Consider the following 20,040-nt stretch of genomic DNA (forward strand, 5'->3'; position numbering starts at 1 on the left):
TACAATATTCCGAACAATTTCAGCATGAGCAATTTGCATAGTAGATGTATATTGCATTTTACTGCATTTTAATGATTTTTATGCTGCGAATTAAAAATCCCTCCCCGCTTAACGTATTTTGTTCAAAAGTGTAGTAGGCCTCCGATATTTTTTGATGATTTAAAATCCGATTTAATTTGCTTTACAAGTGGTTTTACTGAAACATTTGTTCAAGACAATGAGCAGTTTATTTAAGGAAATATTCGCCCAATGTTGTTCAGTTGCCAGTGCTAGTTCCCCTGTGTTGGTATGTACGTGTCCCTGTGTTTGTTGTAAATCTATCAGGACCCTAGAGTAAACATCCCCAAGTCTGCTTGTCCTCCTTACCTACATCTATTGTTGCTTCAAAACGCTGTCTTGTTACCTCTTTGAAACCTAGTTCATTTGATGATTACGCTTTCTAGAACGGTTTGATACGGGTTGACAATTTTTCTCTGCCCCTCTAGCGACACATCGGCTAACCTATCTTAAATCCTCCGTTCAATATGCCATAGCATATTTTAAATCATTATCTGAACCGTTACGAAGAAAGAGTGATCATCACGAGGATGAGGTTGTAAGTCCACTTCCCAAATTGGCATTTTGGTAGCTTTAGATCAGGATGTTCAGTACACTTTTAGTTTCCTTAAATAATAACCAAATATCCTTTCTTGTAGCTATGACTCTTCTATCGCTACTAAAAACTTGTTTGTATTGCGCAGTTGTGTTGGGTGTTTAGCGGTTGGTTCCACTACCTTCTGTTGCTTGGTTTTGTTGACGTGTGTGCGATGTAGACTTAACCCTGTCATCATATATATTGCAGCCGGTATTGTAAAACTAGAATGCGAGTAACTCCTCCGTCAGTACTGTTGTTTAGATATTGCAAGGTCAGATTGACCTTAGCCTAGCAAATTAATGTGATTGAATGTGAACATATATCCATATCTATATCTATATATCTTAAGTATGTCGTGTACTCATGTAACTGTTGATATTATATTATGAAATGTTTTAATTAAACACTAAAACTGTTCCAAAATGTTCATTCACAGTTCAGGCTCCAGTACGGGTCGGGACAGCGAGGGCTACAGTCGTCACCTCAGTTCCAGAACACCTTCTCTCCGGCACCCAGGAGGCTACAAAAAGAAAGACTCCACGGCCTCCTTCAACGACCCAACTATAGCTTCAGTGAGGGACTTGTACACAACAAGAAGATACCGCGACACGGCAAAGGAGGTAAAAATAGCTCCCAATCCCGTCATCGTTGGCGAGCCGGTGTCGGGTTCTTTGGAGGCCCCCGCCATAGATATGGGGGTTCCAGGGGAGACTGCTGTGACCAGACATTTTGCTGCATTGGATGAAGCGCCGCCCGACCCACAGACCATCCTCAGAAGTAAACAGAGTACAAAACGTGTGATATTAAATGTTGGGGGTGTGCGGCATGAAGTGTTGTGGAGAACTCTCGATAGAATGCCGCACACCCGACTTGGAAAACTTCGCGAGTGTATAACGCATGAATCTATAATGGAATTATGTGACGATTATAATTTATCAGAAAATGAATATTTCTTTGATCGGCATCCTCGATCATTTGCTTCAATTTTGAATTTTTATCGTTCGGGAAAATTACATCTTGTGGAGGAAATGTGTGTGTTATCATTTAGTGAGGATTTAGAATATTGGGGAATAGATGAATTATATTTGGAATCGTGCTGTCAACATAAATACCATCAGAAAAAGGAACACGTGTTCGAGGAAATTCGCAAAGAGGCAGAGTCGATACGACAACGAGATGAGGACGATTTTGGAACCGGTCGATGTGCCAAAACTAGACAAAGAGTATGGGACTTACTGGAAAAGCCAACAACTTCAATGGCAGCTCGGGTAAGTCTTTTATCTTTTTTCATGACTGCCTTTTAGTGATACAGATGTGGATTTAAAAATCAGCCTTCATGTTTTTGGTCTGATTCACATCATTCACTGAAAGACAGTTTCATCATCATCGTCATCATCATCATTATATCATCACGATATTTGTGATATCTAGAAAACGTATTCTATAGAAACCATTATTCAAAAACCGCTATGTCAAACGAAGACGCCCAAGTTCAATTAAACATAAGACACATAGTACATCTGTAACAAAAATCAGATTTATAACGAAGACTTAGCAAGATAATACAGTTCATCTTGACAAAAAAATTAAACATTTAACGTTTTATGGTTTATCACAAACCATAATGTAGACACCAAGACGCACAGTTTGTGATTGACAGCTACGGGTAGAAATCTAGACAGTGGACTATGTTTTTGAGACCAACATATTTCGCGATATCAGTGTTATAATATACAAAATGGTAGGTAGACATATGTAAAGTCTGATGACAGACAAATGATCTAAATTCAGACAATTAGGAATTTTTTCAGACTAACAAGCGAAAGAGGGTTTGAGAATAACTCCCAGACAGGTCGGTGATGGACAACATCACAATCGTACGGAAAACGTTATGGCGCTTTTCAAATCGGATGAACAGATAACATCTAGCGCGAGGTAAGTACAGAGAGGAGCATGTGAAGCAAACTGCAGTAAATATCACATTCCATATCCAAATTTCTTGTGGCGATAACTTAATGTACAGACTGAAGACATTCTGGCATGATATTGTTTCCTTACAACCTCAAAGTCGAAGGTTCTTCCAACATCACGTTATTGTACTGGTTTAAAACCCCCATTAACTAATATTAAACACCACTATTGAACTTATTATCAAACTAATATGGATTCAAGCGACATGAATTTCTCTTTGGAACTATTATTTCTATATGGAATCATGGTTATGGTATTGTTATTCCACTTAAACCATAGTTAAAATATTATTGCTGATCAATATTTTACAAACTCAACAAAATACACAAAAAGAATATAAGACTGTATTGATTAGTACGGGTAGGAAATATGATATACTTGGTTTGTGCTTTATAATGATGATGGGCGACTAGAATACAAGGGCATCAGTTGTAACTTTACCACCCGTTGATATAATATATTTACAAATATCATATTCATTACCGAAACAAGCTTTGATATGATCTGGAAATGACTTGTACAGATATAATCCTATTGCCCATTATATGCACTGTGTAGCTTGCATTCAGAATATGACAACCGATTTATAGCTACATGGGATATGATGTCACTGGGCTAGCTAGCCTGTAGCTTACCTCTGGACAAATAGACAATATATTACCCAGTTAAGGGCTGTGACGTTACAATTTTGGAAATCTTTACCCGAGGGAGCTAGTTAAGGTAAATAGCTAGACAGCCAGTCGAAGTAAATATCTAGACAGTCCAAGTAAATATCTAGACAGGCTGTGATAAATATCTGGACATAAAGTAGAAGTATCCATGTAGACAGTCAGTCAGTCGATGTAAGTATCCAAACAGTCGACGTTAATATCAAGACAGTCGACGTTAATATCAAGACTGTTGAGGTTAATATTAAGACAAACTATGTAAATATTTAGATAAATATCTAGACAATCGATGTTTGTATGTAGACATACTAGGTAAATATCTAGAAAGTCGAGGTTAATATCAAGACAGTCAACGTTAATATCTAGACAGTCGACGTTAATATCTAGAAGTCGAGGTTAATATCAAGACAAACTATGTAAATATTTAGACAAACTAGGTAAATATCTAGACAATCGATGTTTGTAGGTAGACATACTAGGTAAATACCTAAAAAGTCGATGTAAATATCCAGCAGACAGTCGGAATAAATATACAGATTAGTGGAGTAAATATCTGAACAGTCAGTAGAAGTAAATATTTAGACAGACAGTAGGGGTAAACATCTAGACACATAGCCAACATTGATATCTAGACAACTGATGAAAATATCCAGATAGTCGAAGTAAATATCTAGACAATTCTGGTAAATGCACAGACAGACATTCGATGTAAATATGTAGACAGACAGTACATAAAATGTCATAATAGTCAATATTTAGACAGTTTAGCTACATAGATACGCGTCCACACATCACAAATGAATTGCACCGGACAGATGACTTAGAAAGCATGCATCTCTGCGACTTGATTTATTAGCTTAATGTTACATCTATTTGTTTCATGATTATCGTTTTTTTTTTTATAAAACTGCTCTACCTATTTTATTGCTAAAGACAGAATGAAAATTTAATCTATTTCAGTACGATGCTTAATTCCCTTGATTTGTTGCCTCGGATCTCAACATTGTTAACCTGATAATCTGAAGTTAAACAATTAGTACTGTTGTCTCGGACTCACTAGACCTTCCAGTGATCTTTTTAATGAAATTCGCGTACAATGAATATACTTTGATAGATTCAATTGTACTGTCAACAAGAGAAGAAAGTTTCAATCAAATTGGCAACAATCTAGTAGACTGATGAGGGAGCAAATTGCAATCAATGAAAGTCTAAGTCATTTATTCTTTGAACCAGTTCGAGATTGCGTGATGACAAGTAGTTAAAGATTTTTTCTTTCCTCCTTTGATGAAAATTAAATGTTAGTACATTTCGTTTGAACGCAACAAGTTAGTGTGGTCGAATTAACCAAATGATTAATTAACTCGTATTGTTTTTTATTATTCCTATGTGAAAGTAATTAACACCAATAAGATATTGTTTCGTTGAAGATTACCCAATTTGGACATTTAGTGAAATTTTATGCTTTTCACTCTTTACAAAATAGCTGTGTTTTGTGTCACTTAAGTTTTCGGTCATTAATGTTTTTTTTATATTTCTGACGATATTTTGTCGTTCCACAGAATATTATGTTTCGTTATATATCTAACTGTAACAATAGTTGAATGCATGCGTATTTTAATATTTTATTCCAAAAGACCGCTTTTAAATAAATTATATTAACTGCTCTACATTTGCATGTCAAAAGGAACTGAATAAGAACATGTCTTATTTTTAATTTCAACCTCATAGTAGTAAAATCCACGCCATTGCCATCAAAAAGATCTTAGCATGGAATAAAGTAAATCATAGTCGCTGAATAAGCTAAATTACGTGATGGCATTTGACTTAAAATTACCTTCTAGTACTGAGATGGAACTCGTTTGAACAAATATCAGAATCGATCGGATAGTGGACACTGGTCAGTATTAATATGACAGCCACACGCACAACTCGTTCGTTATAAGCATCATTAAATCAAGGCAGTGTTTGCAGTTGGTCAGATACATTTTCTCATTACTGACTTCAGAGACTATTGTGATTTATTAATGTTCCCCTCGGTAAAATGACTTAATCACATTTTAACATAATTAGAACATGAACTTTGCTACTGTAGTTACTCTGTAAATTACTTTGAAGATCGCGACAACATCAAAGGAAATAAGAAATATCACCCTGGTCTAGTCAAATATTTAGAACATGACTGTGGACAATTTGTCTTAAAGATACAAATTTTTGTTATATTATTGTTCACGTTTCCACTTTGGTTATTGATGAACAAAGTGAGTTCTGTATGTTTTATATGTTTAACGTACCGGCTACTTTATCAAAACCCTTGATGTCATGTAAAGTAGACTTTTTAAAAATAGTTCAACAGTTAATTTAATGTCATTAATCTGGAAATAGAAATCAGTCGGTTGAAATGACATCCGGAAGAATTTTCCCTTCATGGAAATATTATATCTGGTTTCTAATTTATCCACGAGTTGGTCACGCGTTAAGTTTTCAACTACAGTTTATATAGATAATATGACTATGTTTCATTGTGGTTATAAACTAGAATCTTTGGCAAACCCAGTCTTAAATGGCATCAGATTCCAACTCTGAGTAAAAGTCGAGCTGGATAAAGTCATTGGAGCGGAATCCTCATTCTGCAAAATCGACACAATACAATACGTATTAATAGAAAATTATATAGAACGAAGAGACAGACTGGGAAAGTAATTTCTCGCGTTGAAATGTCAAATGTTACATTCAAACCTGAAGAATTTTCAAACATTTATAAGTCAGAAAGACAGGTGAGATAAAATGACGGTTTTAGACTCTTGTAAGCTGTGAGTCCATTAACAAGGCAGTCGATTATATAAATTATTTATGGGATTTTCTGATTTGTTTTAGCACAACTTTCCTCGAAACCTACTCACATACATAACTATTTTCTCTTTCATATGCGAAATTGAGACAGAACCGTTAAGGTTGATGCCATTAGTCACAGGCACCTTTCCAGACACGTCTAACATGGTATGATCGGAATTTCATTGATACATTCTCAATTCTGCAAAACAGGTCATTGAAATTTGAAGGATCAGTCAAGGAATCAGTAATTGAAGGCAGTGTGAACTCTAGTAAAAGCGAAGTATATGATATTTAGTTATGGATAATAAAATATCCTTTTTCGAAGGCCGTGATATTCCACCACTCAAACTCACCAATTGAACATATTTTTACATATTGATGTCTTGGCAAAATGTCCCTCATTTCACCATGCATGGTGCAGAAAAGTAGGACGTAAAACCTCATTCAATTCATTTACATATTGAGCAAAACAAAAATGATAACAGCAAGCCTTTTTGTCATTTTACAATACGGTATACTATAATTGACCATACGTTATGATGAAGGTTACCACAGCCGGCATAGATGATGTCGGCATCTAAGTCCCTTTGGGTGATCTGTTTCATTTTGGTCAGATTTTCTTCTAATCTCTTCTGTAAATAAGCGTGGTATACTTCGGGCTTTGCTAATCCCTATTACACGAAGTCCTTTGTAGTAAAAGTAAAACTTGTTGAGATTCCTTGAACCTAGCTCAATATTAGGAGTATATCTGACTGACCATTTGGAGCCTAATGTAAATAATTTTGTTCGTTTAATTTTTGTCCGATTCTTTTCTCCCAAGTACTAGTAATCGAATTTTCGGAACGCTTGAATTTTTGTAGAAAATTATTCAAACTCTTTTCTGTTCAGGTTGGTGCTCTGCCCATTTACAATTAAAGGTTATCATTGCAATCAATTCGGGTAAAGGGCGTTGTGGATGTTTTTAAAATCTTCGTTTCCATGTGGTTTTTTTTACAATCTCATGAAGTTTTGACCGAATACGTGATCATATCAGTAATATTTGATATTCCAAAACTCCAAGTAAAAGCTTTGTTAAATTTTAATACAACTAATTGATACGACAGTCTGACATTTTGCTTCCTGTTATTTCGATAGTCTCAAATAGTTGAAAAATAAAAATTGAGCCACGGGGCCATAAACATAGCGGAATATAACATTTTCTCATCTATCGATCTATGTCTTTCTGTTTCCGAGTCTGACCCGTTCCATATCTATGATATTTCACTTCTGTCTCAGTTTTTGTCAAGATAGAGTGAAAATAAAAACAGCATGACTTCAGTTTGTGTGAAATATCGATCGAAATCCTATTTTTAAAATGTAACTAGTAGATTTGATGGAAAATATTCTATCGACACCCTTTGGCATTTTCTTGTGAGTTGGCTGTAGTTAATGTGGGTCAGAATGAAATAAAAGATAATAGAGATAGAGGAAAAGCAGAAATTATATTGCTTTCAGTAACTGTGTGATTTCTTATAATATTCATCTACTCTTGTGTTGCTTCTTCGATTGTTTGTACCCACGCTCATATCTCGACCATTACGATAAGCTTATGAATGAAAACATTGCTATTTTCTTTGAATAAGGTCTAAACCTTCGTTCTTCGTTGAATACATTTGATCAAAATTAAAAGGACAATTTTTTAAATAAATTCCAACAGTCATGTCTGTACAAGGATTATATATTATTACAACTCTGAGCATAAACGATTATACATAGGCATATACATACAATTAGGGTTATTGAAAGTAACAAGTTACTATTCAATAAAAGGCACTGGCATGGAGTATAGTTTATCTAAATGTTTTCCGTAGGATAAAATTTCATTCTTATTGTAATTACAGACACCATCAATAGTAGCTGATGTTGTTTTTACCTAAGATGTGGTTTTATTTAAAATATTGCCTTAATCGACAAGATTTTCATCTAATGTCTTAACTGAACTGATATTCGAGACTTGTTTGGTGCCTGCAATAAAAAAATAACGAAGCCTTTTACAAGACCAAATACAATCTCTTCATGTTCCAGCATATAATATACAACATTACTTTGAAGGACATCTAAGGACATCTGATATTAAATACCAATTGATCCTGTAAATGAGTATATGGTCGGATAATAATGTGAGCTTTATTCATGTTGACAAGACTTGGTTACTGTAAACTTGCCGATAACCTTTTCACTAATTATTTGTCACTTTGCCATCAGAGGAATATGAATAATGGAGTAGTTTTAGTTTAACTTATTGATCACGGCTATCTTATTGATCACATTATTCTTTCTCAAACAAGTCAATAACAGAAGCCTTGAAAATTTCCTTATATTTTCAAATTTTCAATTCAGTTTCTTATCCGCTTCGTGTCGAAGTACTTGTTATAGTTATGTTTTGGGTGTTCTCTTTCGGTGTATCTCTACATCCGCATCAGTTATATTCCTTCTTTGAGATGCGTCAACGATTATACATTTCTAAATAATACTATTGATACACAAATTCTAACTAAATATTTCTCATAATGGCTATTTTTGGCAGCCATCTTTAATTGACAGACAAAATTACCCACAAGACTAAATCTCACGATAAATGACGAGAATTTGCATAACTATCACAGTTGGGTATTTTGAGACATTAGAATAATATTAGTTGAAAGTTAAACTCGAGATTAACGATTTGCTTTTGTTAAAATCTGGGTTAGTTTGTGAAATAAAATGGCGACTACTCAATCTTCTGTCTACTCTAATTCAATTGCAAAATGATGAATAGAATTATAAACTGAGCTCGACAGCTGTGATATTCTATTTTATTCTTCATTTCTCAACTTAAGACTGTTGAATAAAGTCTAGCGAATGACAATGTAAAAACAATGGCCGATAGAAATAAAGTAATGGTTTCTGAAATTCAAGAGACAGTTGACCAGTTTATGACTTAAGCATCGTGAATACCATTGAACTTCAATAAGATGTCAATGACGAGACGAGAAATCGCAATGGTGCTAGAGTTTTTAAGGACTGGTTGCAAGAGGGTTTTACATGTATTTAGAGGATCTCAACCGAAATATATTAGCCCTTAATGTAAAACAAGATGTGACTATCTACTATAGTAGTAATTAGAATGACGTGAGAGTAACTCATTATCCCACAAGTCGAAACACTGTCAATATTTCCGTGATCAAGAATTTATTTCATCCATTAATTATAAGAGCTGGAATTGAAGGCTCGGTTTAATCTTTTCTGGCAGGTGTTTTCAGATAAACAAATCAGTCTAAATATTTTTGTTGATATTTTTGTTCAGAAATTAATGCCTTTTATTATTCTTCATGATTAATTAATCATATGAATCGATATACAAAAATCAATTATTAACAAATGTGTCTGAGACACCAAACCCCTTTAAATTTAGAGACCTTAGAAATCATCATAAATGACAACTAAACTAAAATGCTGAAAATGACCACGATGATCACAAAGCAACTAATCATGACGACCTAGTTAAAATAGATTGAACATCACAATAGTGACAATTGTTCCACATATGTTATGAATGTCAAAGCAACAGTGACAGTAATGCTGACAGAAAGTCGGCTTTGAATTCCCATTCCCAAATCGACGATTAAGAATTTGATTCATTAAAGCACCAAAAACTAAGGTTAACGAATGTTACCAAAATGATAATGACAATTTTGTTGCAATAAGTAAAAAGAAGACAATGATGATTTGGACGAAATAAGTACCAAAACGAAAATTACCTAAACTGTAGTGACTATCAAGATTTTGGGAACAACAAGATCAAGACAAATTAAATGACGATGGAGATCAAATTAGAAGAAATTTATCAAATTGGCAGCAATGGTCTCGCCACAGGAAAATATTAGACATAGACGACTTCGACGTTCTGTATCCTTAAAATGATTGTCGATCTGTTTCCGGTTGAATTTATTTTTAGAACTGGAGACTCACAGACCGGATCGGGCTTCTAGAAATAGTCTCAATAACTCTTATACAAAGCTCATTGATACAGTCTAAAATATCAAAGATCCAATAATGACCAAAAATAATAAAGCACAATATAATGTTAATAAATAGACGAGTTTTATTTTACAATTTAAATAAAATGAAGTATAAGTATAAGGTTGGTATTAAGTCTGACTTGTAAAACCGATATAGTCTCGCGTTTATGATTCTTTTTCAATACTCTCCTAATTTGCTTCCTTTCATTTTATGAACTAGTCAAATTATTCTTTCCATTTATGATGATCATCATAGCGAAACTCTAACTACTTAGTAAATATGATTTCTATCTCACCAAATAGAAGTTGTTTTCTAAGAAATTACTCTAATGGTGTTCGCATTCCGTGGTTATAACGAAGGGTATTAATCCAATCTCTTGGTGTTTCTAAGACTCATGTCTACTATTATATATTATGATATATCAGTGTGTTAACGTAGTGTCGCTGAGCCACGCTACGGAACGCGAATTGTTTTTGCTTAGATATTACTTCAATATTTTTTTCTCTTGTCACTCATCTTGATAAACCAAAACAATTTCATGGGCCTATGTACAGAAGTTTCCTATTTCCACTGGTAGTGGTTGTAAGCTAACATTACTGAGATATCTTATTGGATTGATCGTACCATCATTACGAGTACGGGCCTACTGCGAATTATCTGCAACTTGGTCGTCAAAAGTGTTTATTATGTCGAAGGTACATTCCATTAAGGTTGACGAAGTAGAATGAGTTCTATATCTATTTAACGTGATCAATCAACTATCTTTGTTCACCAAGAGAATAAATTCCAGTTCAATATTCAGGTTGCCATCCTTTTATTTATTCCCAATGAGTCTTAGACGCCACTACCGGAAGTGCGGTTGTGTTAGTTCTGACGTCACAGTTTGTTTAAACTGATCGCACTTCAATCAGAATCTTGACATTCGTTTGGAAACACGTGCCTTTACCAGACACGGTTAATGGAAGATACACTTGAATATAGAAATCGATATCACATAGGACACGGTGATCCATTTAAATCGACCTAAACATTGCTATGAAGCCATTTTAGATAGAATATGAAATTATCATTTCTTATTGTAAAGGTGTGTCCAGAAAAAGTTTTGTAACCTAATAATGGAATCATTGTAAAGGAATCCCCACGGTAGAGCATTGCTAGCCTTGAACGTTTCGACAAATACCATACCCTTGTATCATTCATAGATTAATATATGAGTTATATCATGAACTCATTTTTAGGAAATTGTAAAAGAAATCGCCATAAGCAAGGTAAAAAGTTTAAACAATATTCTGAAATTTGTTTAGTCAAATTACTTAACGTAGCCTATAAAATCGTCCCTTCTCTAAAACAGGAGATATAAAAAGACCATGGAATTCAACCCATGATCTTTTCGAGTACACAATTAATGTACGTCAGACGGTATGAAACTGAGAAGCGAAAATGAGTCCAGTATCATAACTATTACGATAATCATATTGGTACCATTACATACAAGTATTGAACAATCGGTTCAATTACCGAAACAGGCTAAACACAAGTGTTTTTTATTTACCAATAGGTTCAAAGATAAGGCTCACCTTCCTGCCTCAGAATCTCGACACTAGTTAAGGTGTTTATTCGTTTACTATTTTGAAGCACTATAAACGTATCCTTCCATAACAGCCACGTGTTATAAATAAAACGTGAAGAACGATATCAGTTCGCGAGCACCTGTGAAACCTTGGTGCACCTTCGCTAGAATTTGTTCAGTACGTGTGGGTTGAATGATGAATAATGTTTTGGACCTGCGCTGTTCCCATACAAGATAAAACACAATGATTTGTCAATTTAAGTAGTAGTGGAGAGGTAATGGAAATTCGTCAGTCAGGGTCTCCACCAAAACAAAGACTTTTCTTTTTGCAAAAAGCAAAATGTGTCGTTTTATATAAACAATTTAAAATCCATTTGGCGCAATGATTGTTTTATGTGCTATAGTTAATGTAAATATCAATGCATTGTGCTAGTCTTTGTTTTGATCTATATTACATTATTGTCCATTTACCTCCTACACAATGGAAATAATATTGTTAAGAATCGGCAATGTTTGAAAATGTGAAAATTATCTATTTAATAATTCATGTTCGACGGCTGTTAGTGGTTAGTGGTTTGTGAAAAGTCTAATAGAATGGTATTGAATATCCATTTACATGTCATCAGTTTTCCACAAGAAATAGTATATTCCTGCTCCTTCAATCGATACTATGGTTATTGTATCTGTTTTGTCACTCTACTATATTATATGACATTAATAGTTCACACTGTTTGGTAGAAATATATATATTTTCCAATCAGCAAAGGTCAAGGTATATGAGGAGCATTGATTTTCTTTTTACCGAACGTTTTATTTCTTAAATCTTGCATCCAGATCAAGTGCATAGCTTTGTGGATAGCACCAATTAAATCTCAATGTTCGAATTTCCTCCCGAACAAGATGCCACATTCACCCTGACGTACAAAATATTACTTTTGTTGGGGAAATGTAACCAATTTAATCGCCTTATAAAACTTTTACCAGATAAAGTATAGTCCTATCATAGGTGTCTCATGTAAACGTCGTAGGTTTGAAATCGAAGAAGAGTAGACCAAAGCGGACCTTTCTTCAACCGATTTGTCTTCAGTTCTTACAATGTAAATTGTAAAGCAGCATTCAGAAAAATCAAAATAAAGAATTCAATAACTTGTAGTGTTCGTAGACGTTGCAGCTGAGTGCATTCAATAGAGAGATGTTTTCTTTTGTTGTATATTGACATGACTTACACGGGTCTATGATTCCAGAATTCCAGTCAATATTTCAGACTTTCCTTTTCATTTCTACAATTAATGTAGTTTATATCAATTAAAATATAGAAGGAGCGAATGGTGCATTGATTTACTTCAACCTTTTAACATTGAAGTTATATCCTCAGATTGTTTTCTTCTTTGCAACCAATTTCCTTCCACTCTTTTGCACTAAGGGTCAATTACGATTTACGATTCAGTTTTAAATAAGGAGCCATGCATCTTAACTCTAACACGGTTGTCCCTCTTTACCCATTGTACCAGGTTCTTTTGCCCAAGATCTTGTCGAATTGTAAATTGCTGGTAAAGTTATCGGGGATCTTCTCACAGATGTCTCAAAGATAACCAATTACTCAATTTGATGTCGAGAGGCAGAAAATCTGTGGATAGTGTTACATAGAGATTGGTTGTTTAAGAAGATTTCGGGCTGAACGTTAAATGGTAGGCAGTGTTAAATTAAAAAGTGGCTTGTCAGACTTCCTTGATAGTATTCCTAGATAGTAGCCTAATAGACTATATATCATCTCGTGTACTGCAAGATTAGAATTATGATATTGATCGTCTAGTGACTGTACAGACTCGCCATTATTCTGAGTAAATCCCATGTAAATTAATATTGGATAGATTATATAGAACATCATACGAAATGTTTCGTTTAATAAGGGATAATCCAAGGGATTAGTACACATTTCAGAGCCATGAAAAAAAACGCAGGATATTCTATAACTAATAATCATGGCAACGGGTTTAATAGTATAATTTTGTTTTATCTAATTGGCAAATAAATAACATGTTCATAAGCAAATATGCATTGTAAGCAACTCGTTGGGTGTACGTTAATGTATTCAATTATGTACTTTAAGCCTAGCATGATTTTGGGTACATGTGCATTTGTATCTATTTGTTATGAAATACTGCTCATGCAACATTTCAAACTAACCTCCATTTTTTTTATTAAATATAAGAAATTATATTATATATACATAGTGCCAATACAGTGTTTTGTATAATATGGCCTCACTCCAATAATTCTAATATTAGATAACAATTTTATGGTATACTACTCCTTGGTTTTATTACACACTACGTTTCAACAATCTACATTGTCATCTTCAGGTGAAGTGAGATTATTTCCTTATTCCTCATTATTTCCTTGTTGTCTATATATCATGAATAATAAATATGTTGTCTAGATATCATGAATAATAACTATGTTGACTAGATAGTATGAATAATAACTATGTTGTCTAGATATCATGAGTAATAACTATATTGTCCAGATATCATGAATAAAAACAATCTTGTGTATACAAATAAAAAGATATATTTATATCATGAATAAAACAATATTGACTAGATAGTATGAATAATAACTATGTTGTCTAGATATCATGAATAATAACTATGTTGACTAGATAGTATGAATAATAACTATGTTGACTAGATAGTATGAATAATAACTATGTTGACTAGATAGTATGAATAATAACTATGTTGACTAGATAGTATGAATAATAACTATGTTGTCTAGATATCATGAATGATAACTTTGTTGTCCAGATATCATGAATAATAACAATGCTGTGTATACAAATAAAAAGATACATTTATATCATGAATAAAACAATATTGACTAGATAGTATGAATAATAACTATGTTGACTAGATAGTATGAATCTTAACAATGTTGTCCAGATATCATGAATAATGACTATGTTGTCTAGATATCATGAATGATAACTATGTTGTCTAGATATCATGAATAATAACTAAGTTGACTAGATAGTATGAATAATAACTATGTTGACGAGATAGTATGAATAATAACAATGTTGTCCAAATATCATGAATAATAACAATGTTGTCCAGATATCATGAATAATAACTATATTGTCCAGATATCATGAATAATAACAATGTTGTCCAAATATCATGAATAATAACAATGTTGTCCAGATATCATGAATAATAACTATATTGTCCAGATATCATGAATAATAACAATGTTGTCCAAATATCATGAATAATAACAATGTTGTCCAAATATCATGAATAATAACAATGTTGTCCAGATATCATGAATAATAACTATATTGTCCAGATATCATGTATAATAACAATGTTGTCCAGATATCATGAATAATAACAATGTTGTCTAGATATCATGAATAATAACTATGTTGTCTAGATATCACAAATGAAATACCGTTATTCCATTGGATAGATTGTGATAAAAAGATATTATTTGGGTATAATTTTGAACATATCACATATTTTGTGGAAATGTAGCCATCATCCTATCATAATCATTTTTTTTCTCATGACATTATATTTTATTGTTCATTAATGTTCACGTTGTTTTCTTTCCAGGTATGAACGTTATATACTATTCAACATTCACGTTAGACAATATTTATTTCTAGTGACATGTTCACATAGCCTACACATCTATACCTATATGATGTTCATTTGAAATATATATATATAGTTAAATTAGATCAATAACGCCGATAAAGATAGTTAATTTTTACTGCCAACATTTTCAATTTCATATTTTCAAGGCATAGTCTATATATATATATATATATATATATCACTCTTGCGCTTGTTCCAAGACAAATTTTATTTAACTCAATGATGGATTTCTAAAAGGCGTACTTAAAAGAAAATCAATAATTAGACTTAAATATATATCGAATTTCCATGGAATTTACCTATACTAAGCGTTTGTTAACATTATTATATTACTATAGTCGTTGTAAAAACTTTGAGTTGTTAGTTTGCAGCATAAAATTTTATCACTAAAGTCAAATTTGCAGGAAGTCAACCCAATTTAAAAACTAATCTTTAAAACGTCTATCTGTACTGCGCATAGTTTCAAGTTGACAAAAGTAGTCTACTTAATGCGTTTGTTTCTATTCTCCTGCCCTTTTCTGTCTCCACAGTTGGCTTCCTGTGAATTCTGAATTACTCGAAGTTTTGTTCAGCATTTTAATACATGTATATAGATATCTACTTACTTAGTCCTATTTTTTAAGCTTCACTTTAGAAATAATAAAGCTTGATACGTAGAATTTTTTCAGAAAAATCAGTATTTAAAAATATCATTTCTCTCGTTTATTTGCAAATTTGAATCCTTATTATTATCATAGAAAAAGTGCATTATTCTCTTTCGTCTTCACGAGAACTCACGAGAACCGACTCTGTCTTGAAGTTAGCAGACGGACAACTTCATCCATGCAGAAACCTTCTTACTATTAGTCGGCCATTTTGAATTTCTATTAACTGCTTGTTGTTAGCTATTGATGACATTTGCCAGTGTTTCTCTTAAAGATCATCCAAATATCAATAGAACATTTACACTTTTGTTTCATATTAATAATTAAAAAATAATTTGAATAAGATGAATCAGAGTCTATTTGTATTCATTTTGAACACTGCAATTGTGCAGTCAGCATTATGTTTTAAAACCACTGGCAAAAGTCATCATATTGAACGTTTTTAGTTTTTGCACGATTAACTAAATGTATTTATTTGCAGCATGTGTATTCCTTATTTTAATTTTATCTTTTCAAATTTTTGCATGCTAGTTATTTATATCACCTATGATTGTACTTCAATTTCAAATTTCAAATTTATATATAAATATATATAGAGAACTTTTGTAATTTCATGGGAGAAATTCAATGAAATCAATTGATTAAATTTGGCAGAAACGAATCAGGTGATTATCCTTTTACCAATCATTCCTATTTGCACGAAAGGAAGTTTGGTTGGTCTAATCTTTTTTTTTTTTTTGGAATATTTTGCTCTTGCTTTTTTTAACCTTTGCATGCTTATTAAAATAATTATTTAAAGCAGTTTGGCTTCAAGTTAAAATCTAATCTTTGGTCAGCACTTTTCTTTCAGCTATCTCTTTATTACGACTGGCTGTGCTGGGCATCGGTAGAGCTACAACTATACTCCACCCCATTTACAACACACAGTAATGGCGCTTTCGTTTTGTTTTCTATCGCCGTTGTAAATCTCCTTTTACCTTTCTCTTCAACATCTTTACCCTAATACCCGTGCTTCACGTGTGACGTCACCAATATTGACCAACCACGTGTGATGCACTCCATTAAAGGACATCACACGCCTGTGTCATCATTTCCTACTTTCTCGTTGTATCTTTTATGTTGTTTGGTGTCGTAACCGGAAGTTTGCCTGGACCGTTTCCTACAATTTCTTCACACACTATCTTCTAGCTTCAAGACAATAGACTATTGCTTTCTTAAAACACCCTGACTTTAGTTAGAGATAGATTATTAGAGGAAAATGCACTTAAAACGGCTACTAAACATAGGCTTTTCACCACCATTGGCTTTGTTCTGGATACGGCGATGAACATGAATTGCGCCTACACCGTTACGAAAGCCGTCCCATTTAAAACGTCCAGAATATCTAAATATTGAATGATTTCAAGTTTTCTTTCTTTGTATTTTTTGAAATTAACACAATTTTGCACTGCATAAAATTGAATTAATATAAATGTGATGTATTCCTTATATATGAGATTTTATTTCTCTTTTTTGATGTTGGTTATTGCGACGTTTGCTTTAAATGTGTGAGTTTGTTTAGATATGCCACCAATCGGTAGAACGGTTTCTTACTCTCGTATTTTTGAGGGAGAAAATGTTATATCGATTGTTGGATGGACGTTTTAAATTCAAGCACTTTTCTAAAAAAAAACCTCATTAAAAGATAAAAGTAGGAATTAAAATGCCATAAACGAGAGAAACGAATTAAGAATGCTGTTACCAAAGAGAAGACGTGAACAGAACAAAAAATAGTTTGAAAGAAAGATAAGAGATGAACAGAATAGAGTGTTAAAATATCTTCAACTATGCTTCGTTTCAGGTAGTGGCCATTATTTCTGTCCTGTTCATCGTCTTGTCAACTATAGCCTTAACATTAAACACCATACCAGCTCTTCAAGACCGTTCCAAACCCAAAGAAGCTGCGGACAATCCTCAACTAGCAGTAGTAGAAGCAGTTTGTATCGGCTGGTTCACTCTGGAATATTTAGCCAGATTTTGGGCCTCGCCGAATAAGTGGAAATTTTTTAAGGGCCCACTCAACGTTATAGATCTACTCGCTATAATGCCTTACTTTATATCATTAGGACTGACAGAATCAAATAGGGACACTACAGAACAATTTCAAAATGTACGTCGAGTTGTACAAATTTTTCGTATCATGAGAATTCTTAGGATTTTAAAATTAGCACGACATTCGACAGGCTTACAGTCTCTGGGTTACACATTACAAAGAAGTTACAAAGAGTTGGGACTGTTGCTTATGTTTCTTGCCATTTCTATATTACTTTTCTCTAGTTTAGCATATTTCGCGGAAAAGGACGAACCCGAAACAAAATATAAATCAATTCCTGAGACATTTTGGTGGGCGGCCATTACAATGACAACAGTAGGGTATGGAGACATTCATCCTACGACGGTTTTAGGAAAAATAGTCGGTAGTGTGTGTTGTATTTGTGGAGTATTAGTTATTGCTCTGCCGATTCCTATCATAGTGAATAATTTTGCCGAGTTCTACAAGGACCAAATGAGGAGAGAAAAGGCTTTCAAACGACGCGAAGCATTGGAAAAGGCGAAAAGAACGGGCAGTATCGTTTCCTTTCATTCCATCAACCTAAGAGATGCGTTTGCCAGAGATGTGGATTTAATGGAAGTGAATTCCGGTGGAGGCAAGGGAGATAATCAAGACGGAAGTAGCTCAGACAGTAAAGGTACGAGTCCTCCACCTTGTGTTATCAAGTTTAATAACCAACCCAATTATCAAAACGATGATGTCGAGGGTTGTAATGCAAAAACACTTCATGTAGACAACGACAGCACGAATAATCTGTTGGATGCAGACGAAGAGTCGCTCAAACGCATGACATCATCGCAACCACTGTTAAATTCGCAACCTCAGGTACGTTTCCCTTCATTAGAATGTGCCTTCATTTTATTTTTCAGATTACAATTTATTCATTAATTTTTTGTTATCTAAGCATGTTTTATTTCCCTGTTTTCCCGTTACTGCGCTCTGCCAAAGTTTAGTAGCATTTGGCATGCTTTTTAATTTGCATGTTATGTTTTAAGGCTTTTCGCAATAACGTATGTTTTCTGTCCACTTTCTGGATCGTGTTCAAATAATTATTATTTGCTTTTAGTTCTCCTGTGTTTTCAATAACATGTCATATCTATTTGTGCAAAGGATCATTCTCATCTGACAAGGATCGGCACATACCTATCCCCACTATTTGCTTTCCAACTTATCTGTGATATGTTTTCCTGGACGCATTATTTGTACCTTTACCTAATCTTGTATTCTATTAGGTTCAAAAGGTAAACACTTATTCTATGGTCTCGCTGCAAGGTTATTAATCTTAACAGTGAATACAATCCAACTCAATTTTTAAGAATTCTATCTAAAGAGATTCTTCCCGAAACAGTGATATCATGACCGAGTACAATTACCTTATAACCTTATGGAAACGAGAGTGGTTTCAACGTTGCAAAGCTTGTAGAAAATATATCTCTAACGCCCTGTGTGTTTTGCTGAACTCACCCTATTTGGTTTTACAGGGACTACTTGGTTACTCACAGGACAGTGAAAGCTCAGATAGGATTGAGATGAAACAACTTCACCGCCAGAGCAGTACCACTAGTACGGATACCTATAATAGTTGTATGACCCACCCGCATAATAGCCCCTCCCTTGTAGGGCTGGGCAGCCAGGGTAGCCAAGATCCCCCTCAAAATATTTATATTAACCCACTCGATGATTCCCCCGAAATTAACAACGATGTGCCATGCAATGATTCTTGCGATTCCTTTTATAGTGACCTTCAAATTAGCAGAAACCAAGAAACTGGTTTTAACAAACCAGACGTGACGTTTAGTCCAAAACAAATAGTGCAACCTTTAAATTCGGGCTTATCCACAACCTGGGAACGCAGTGATTCTAATCCATTATTTACACTGCCACCGGACACTGTTTACGCTGTCAGTGCTGACGGCAGGCCGCTAT

General features: G+C 33.8%; 1 protein-coding gene across 1 annotated transcript; it reads left to right on the top strand.

Moving 5' to 3' along the window:
- Window positions 1-1,326: 1,326 nt before the first annotated feature.
- LOTGIDRAFT_102339 (hypothetical protein) lies at window positions 1,327-19,796 on the top strand (the record flags this gene model as incomplete). Its single annotated transcript, XM_009045516.1, has 3 exons — window positions 1,327-1,902; window positions 17,863-18,939; window positions 19,596-19,796. Coding segments are annotated over 3 exons (1,854 nt in total), but the record flags the coding sequence as incomplete, so codon positions are not given.
- Window positions 19,797-20,040: the final 244 nt, after the last annotated feature.

Source organism: Lottia gigantea (assembly GCF_000327385.1).
Source record: "Lottia gigantea unplaced genomic scaffold LOTGIsca_1, whole genome shotgun sequence".
Lineage (NCBI taxonomy): Eukaryota > Metazoa > Mollusca > Gastropoda > Lottiidae > Lottia > Lottia gigantea.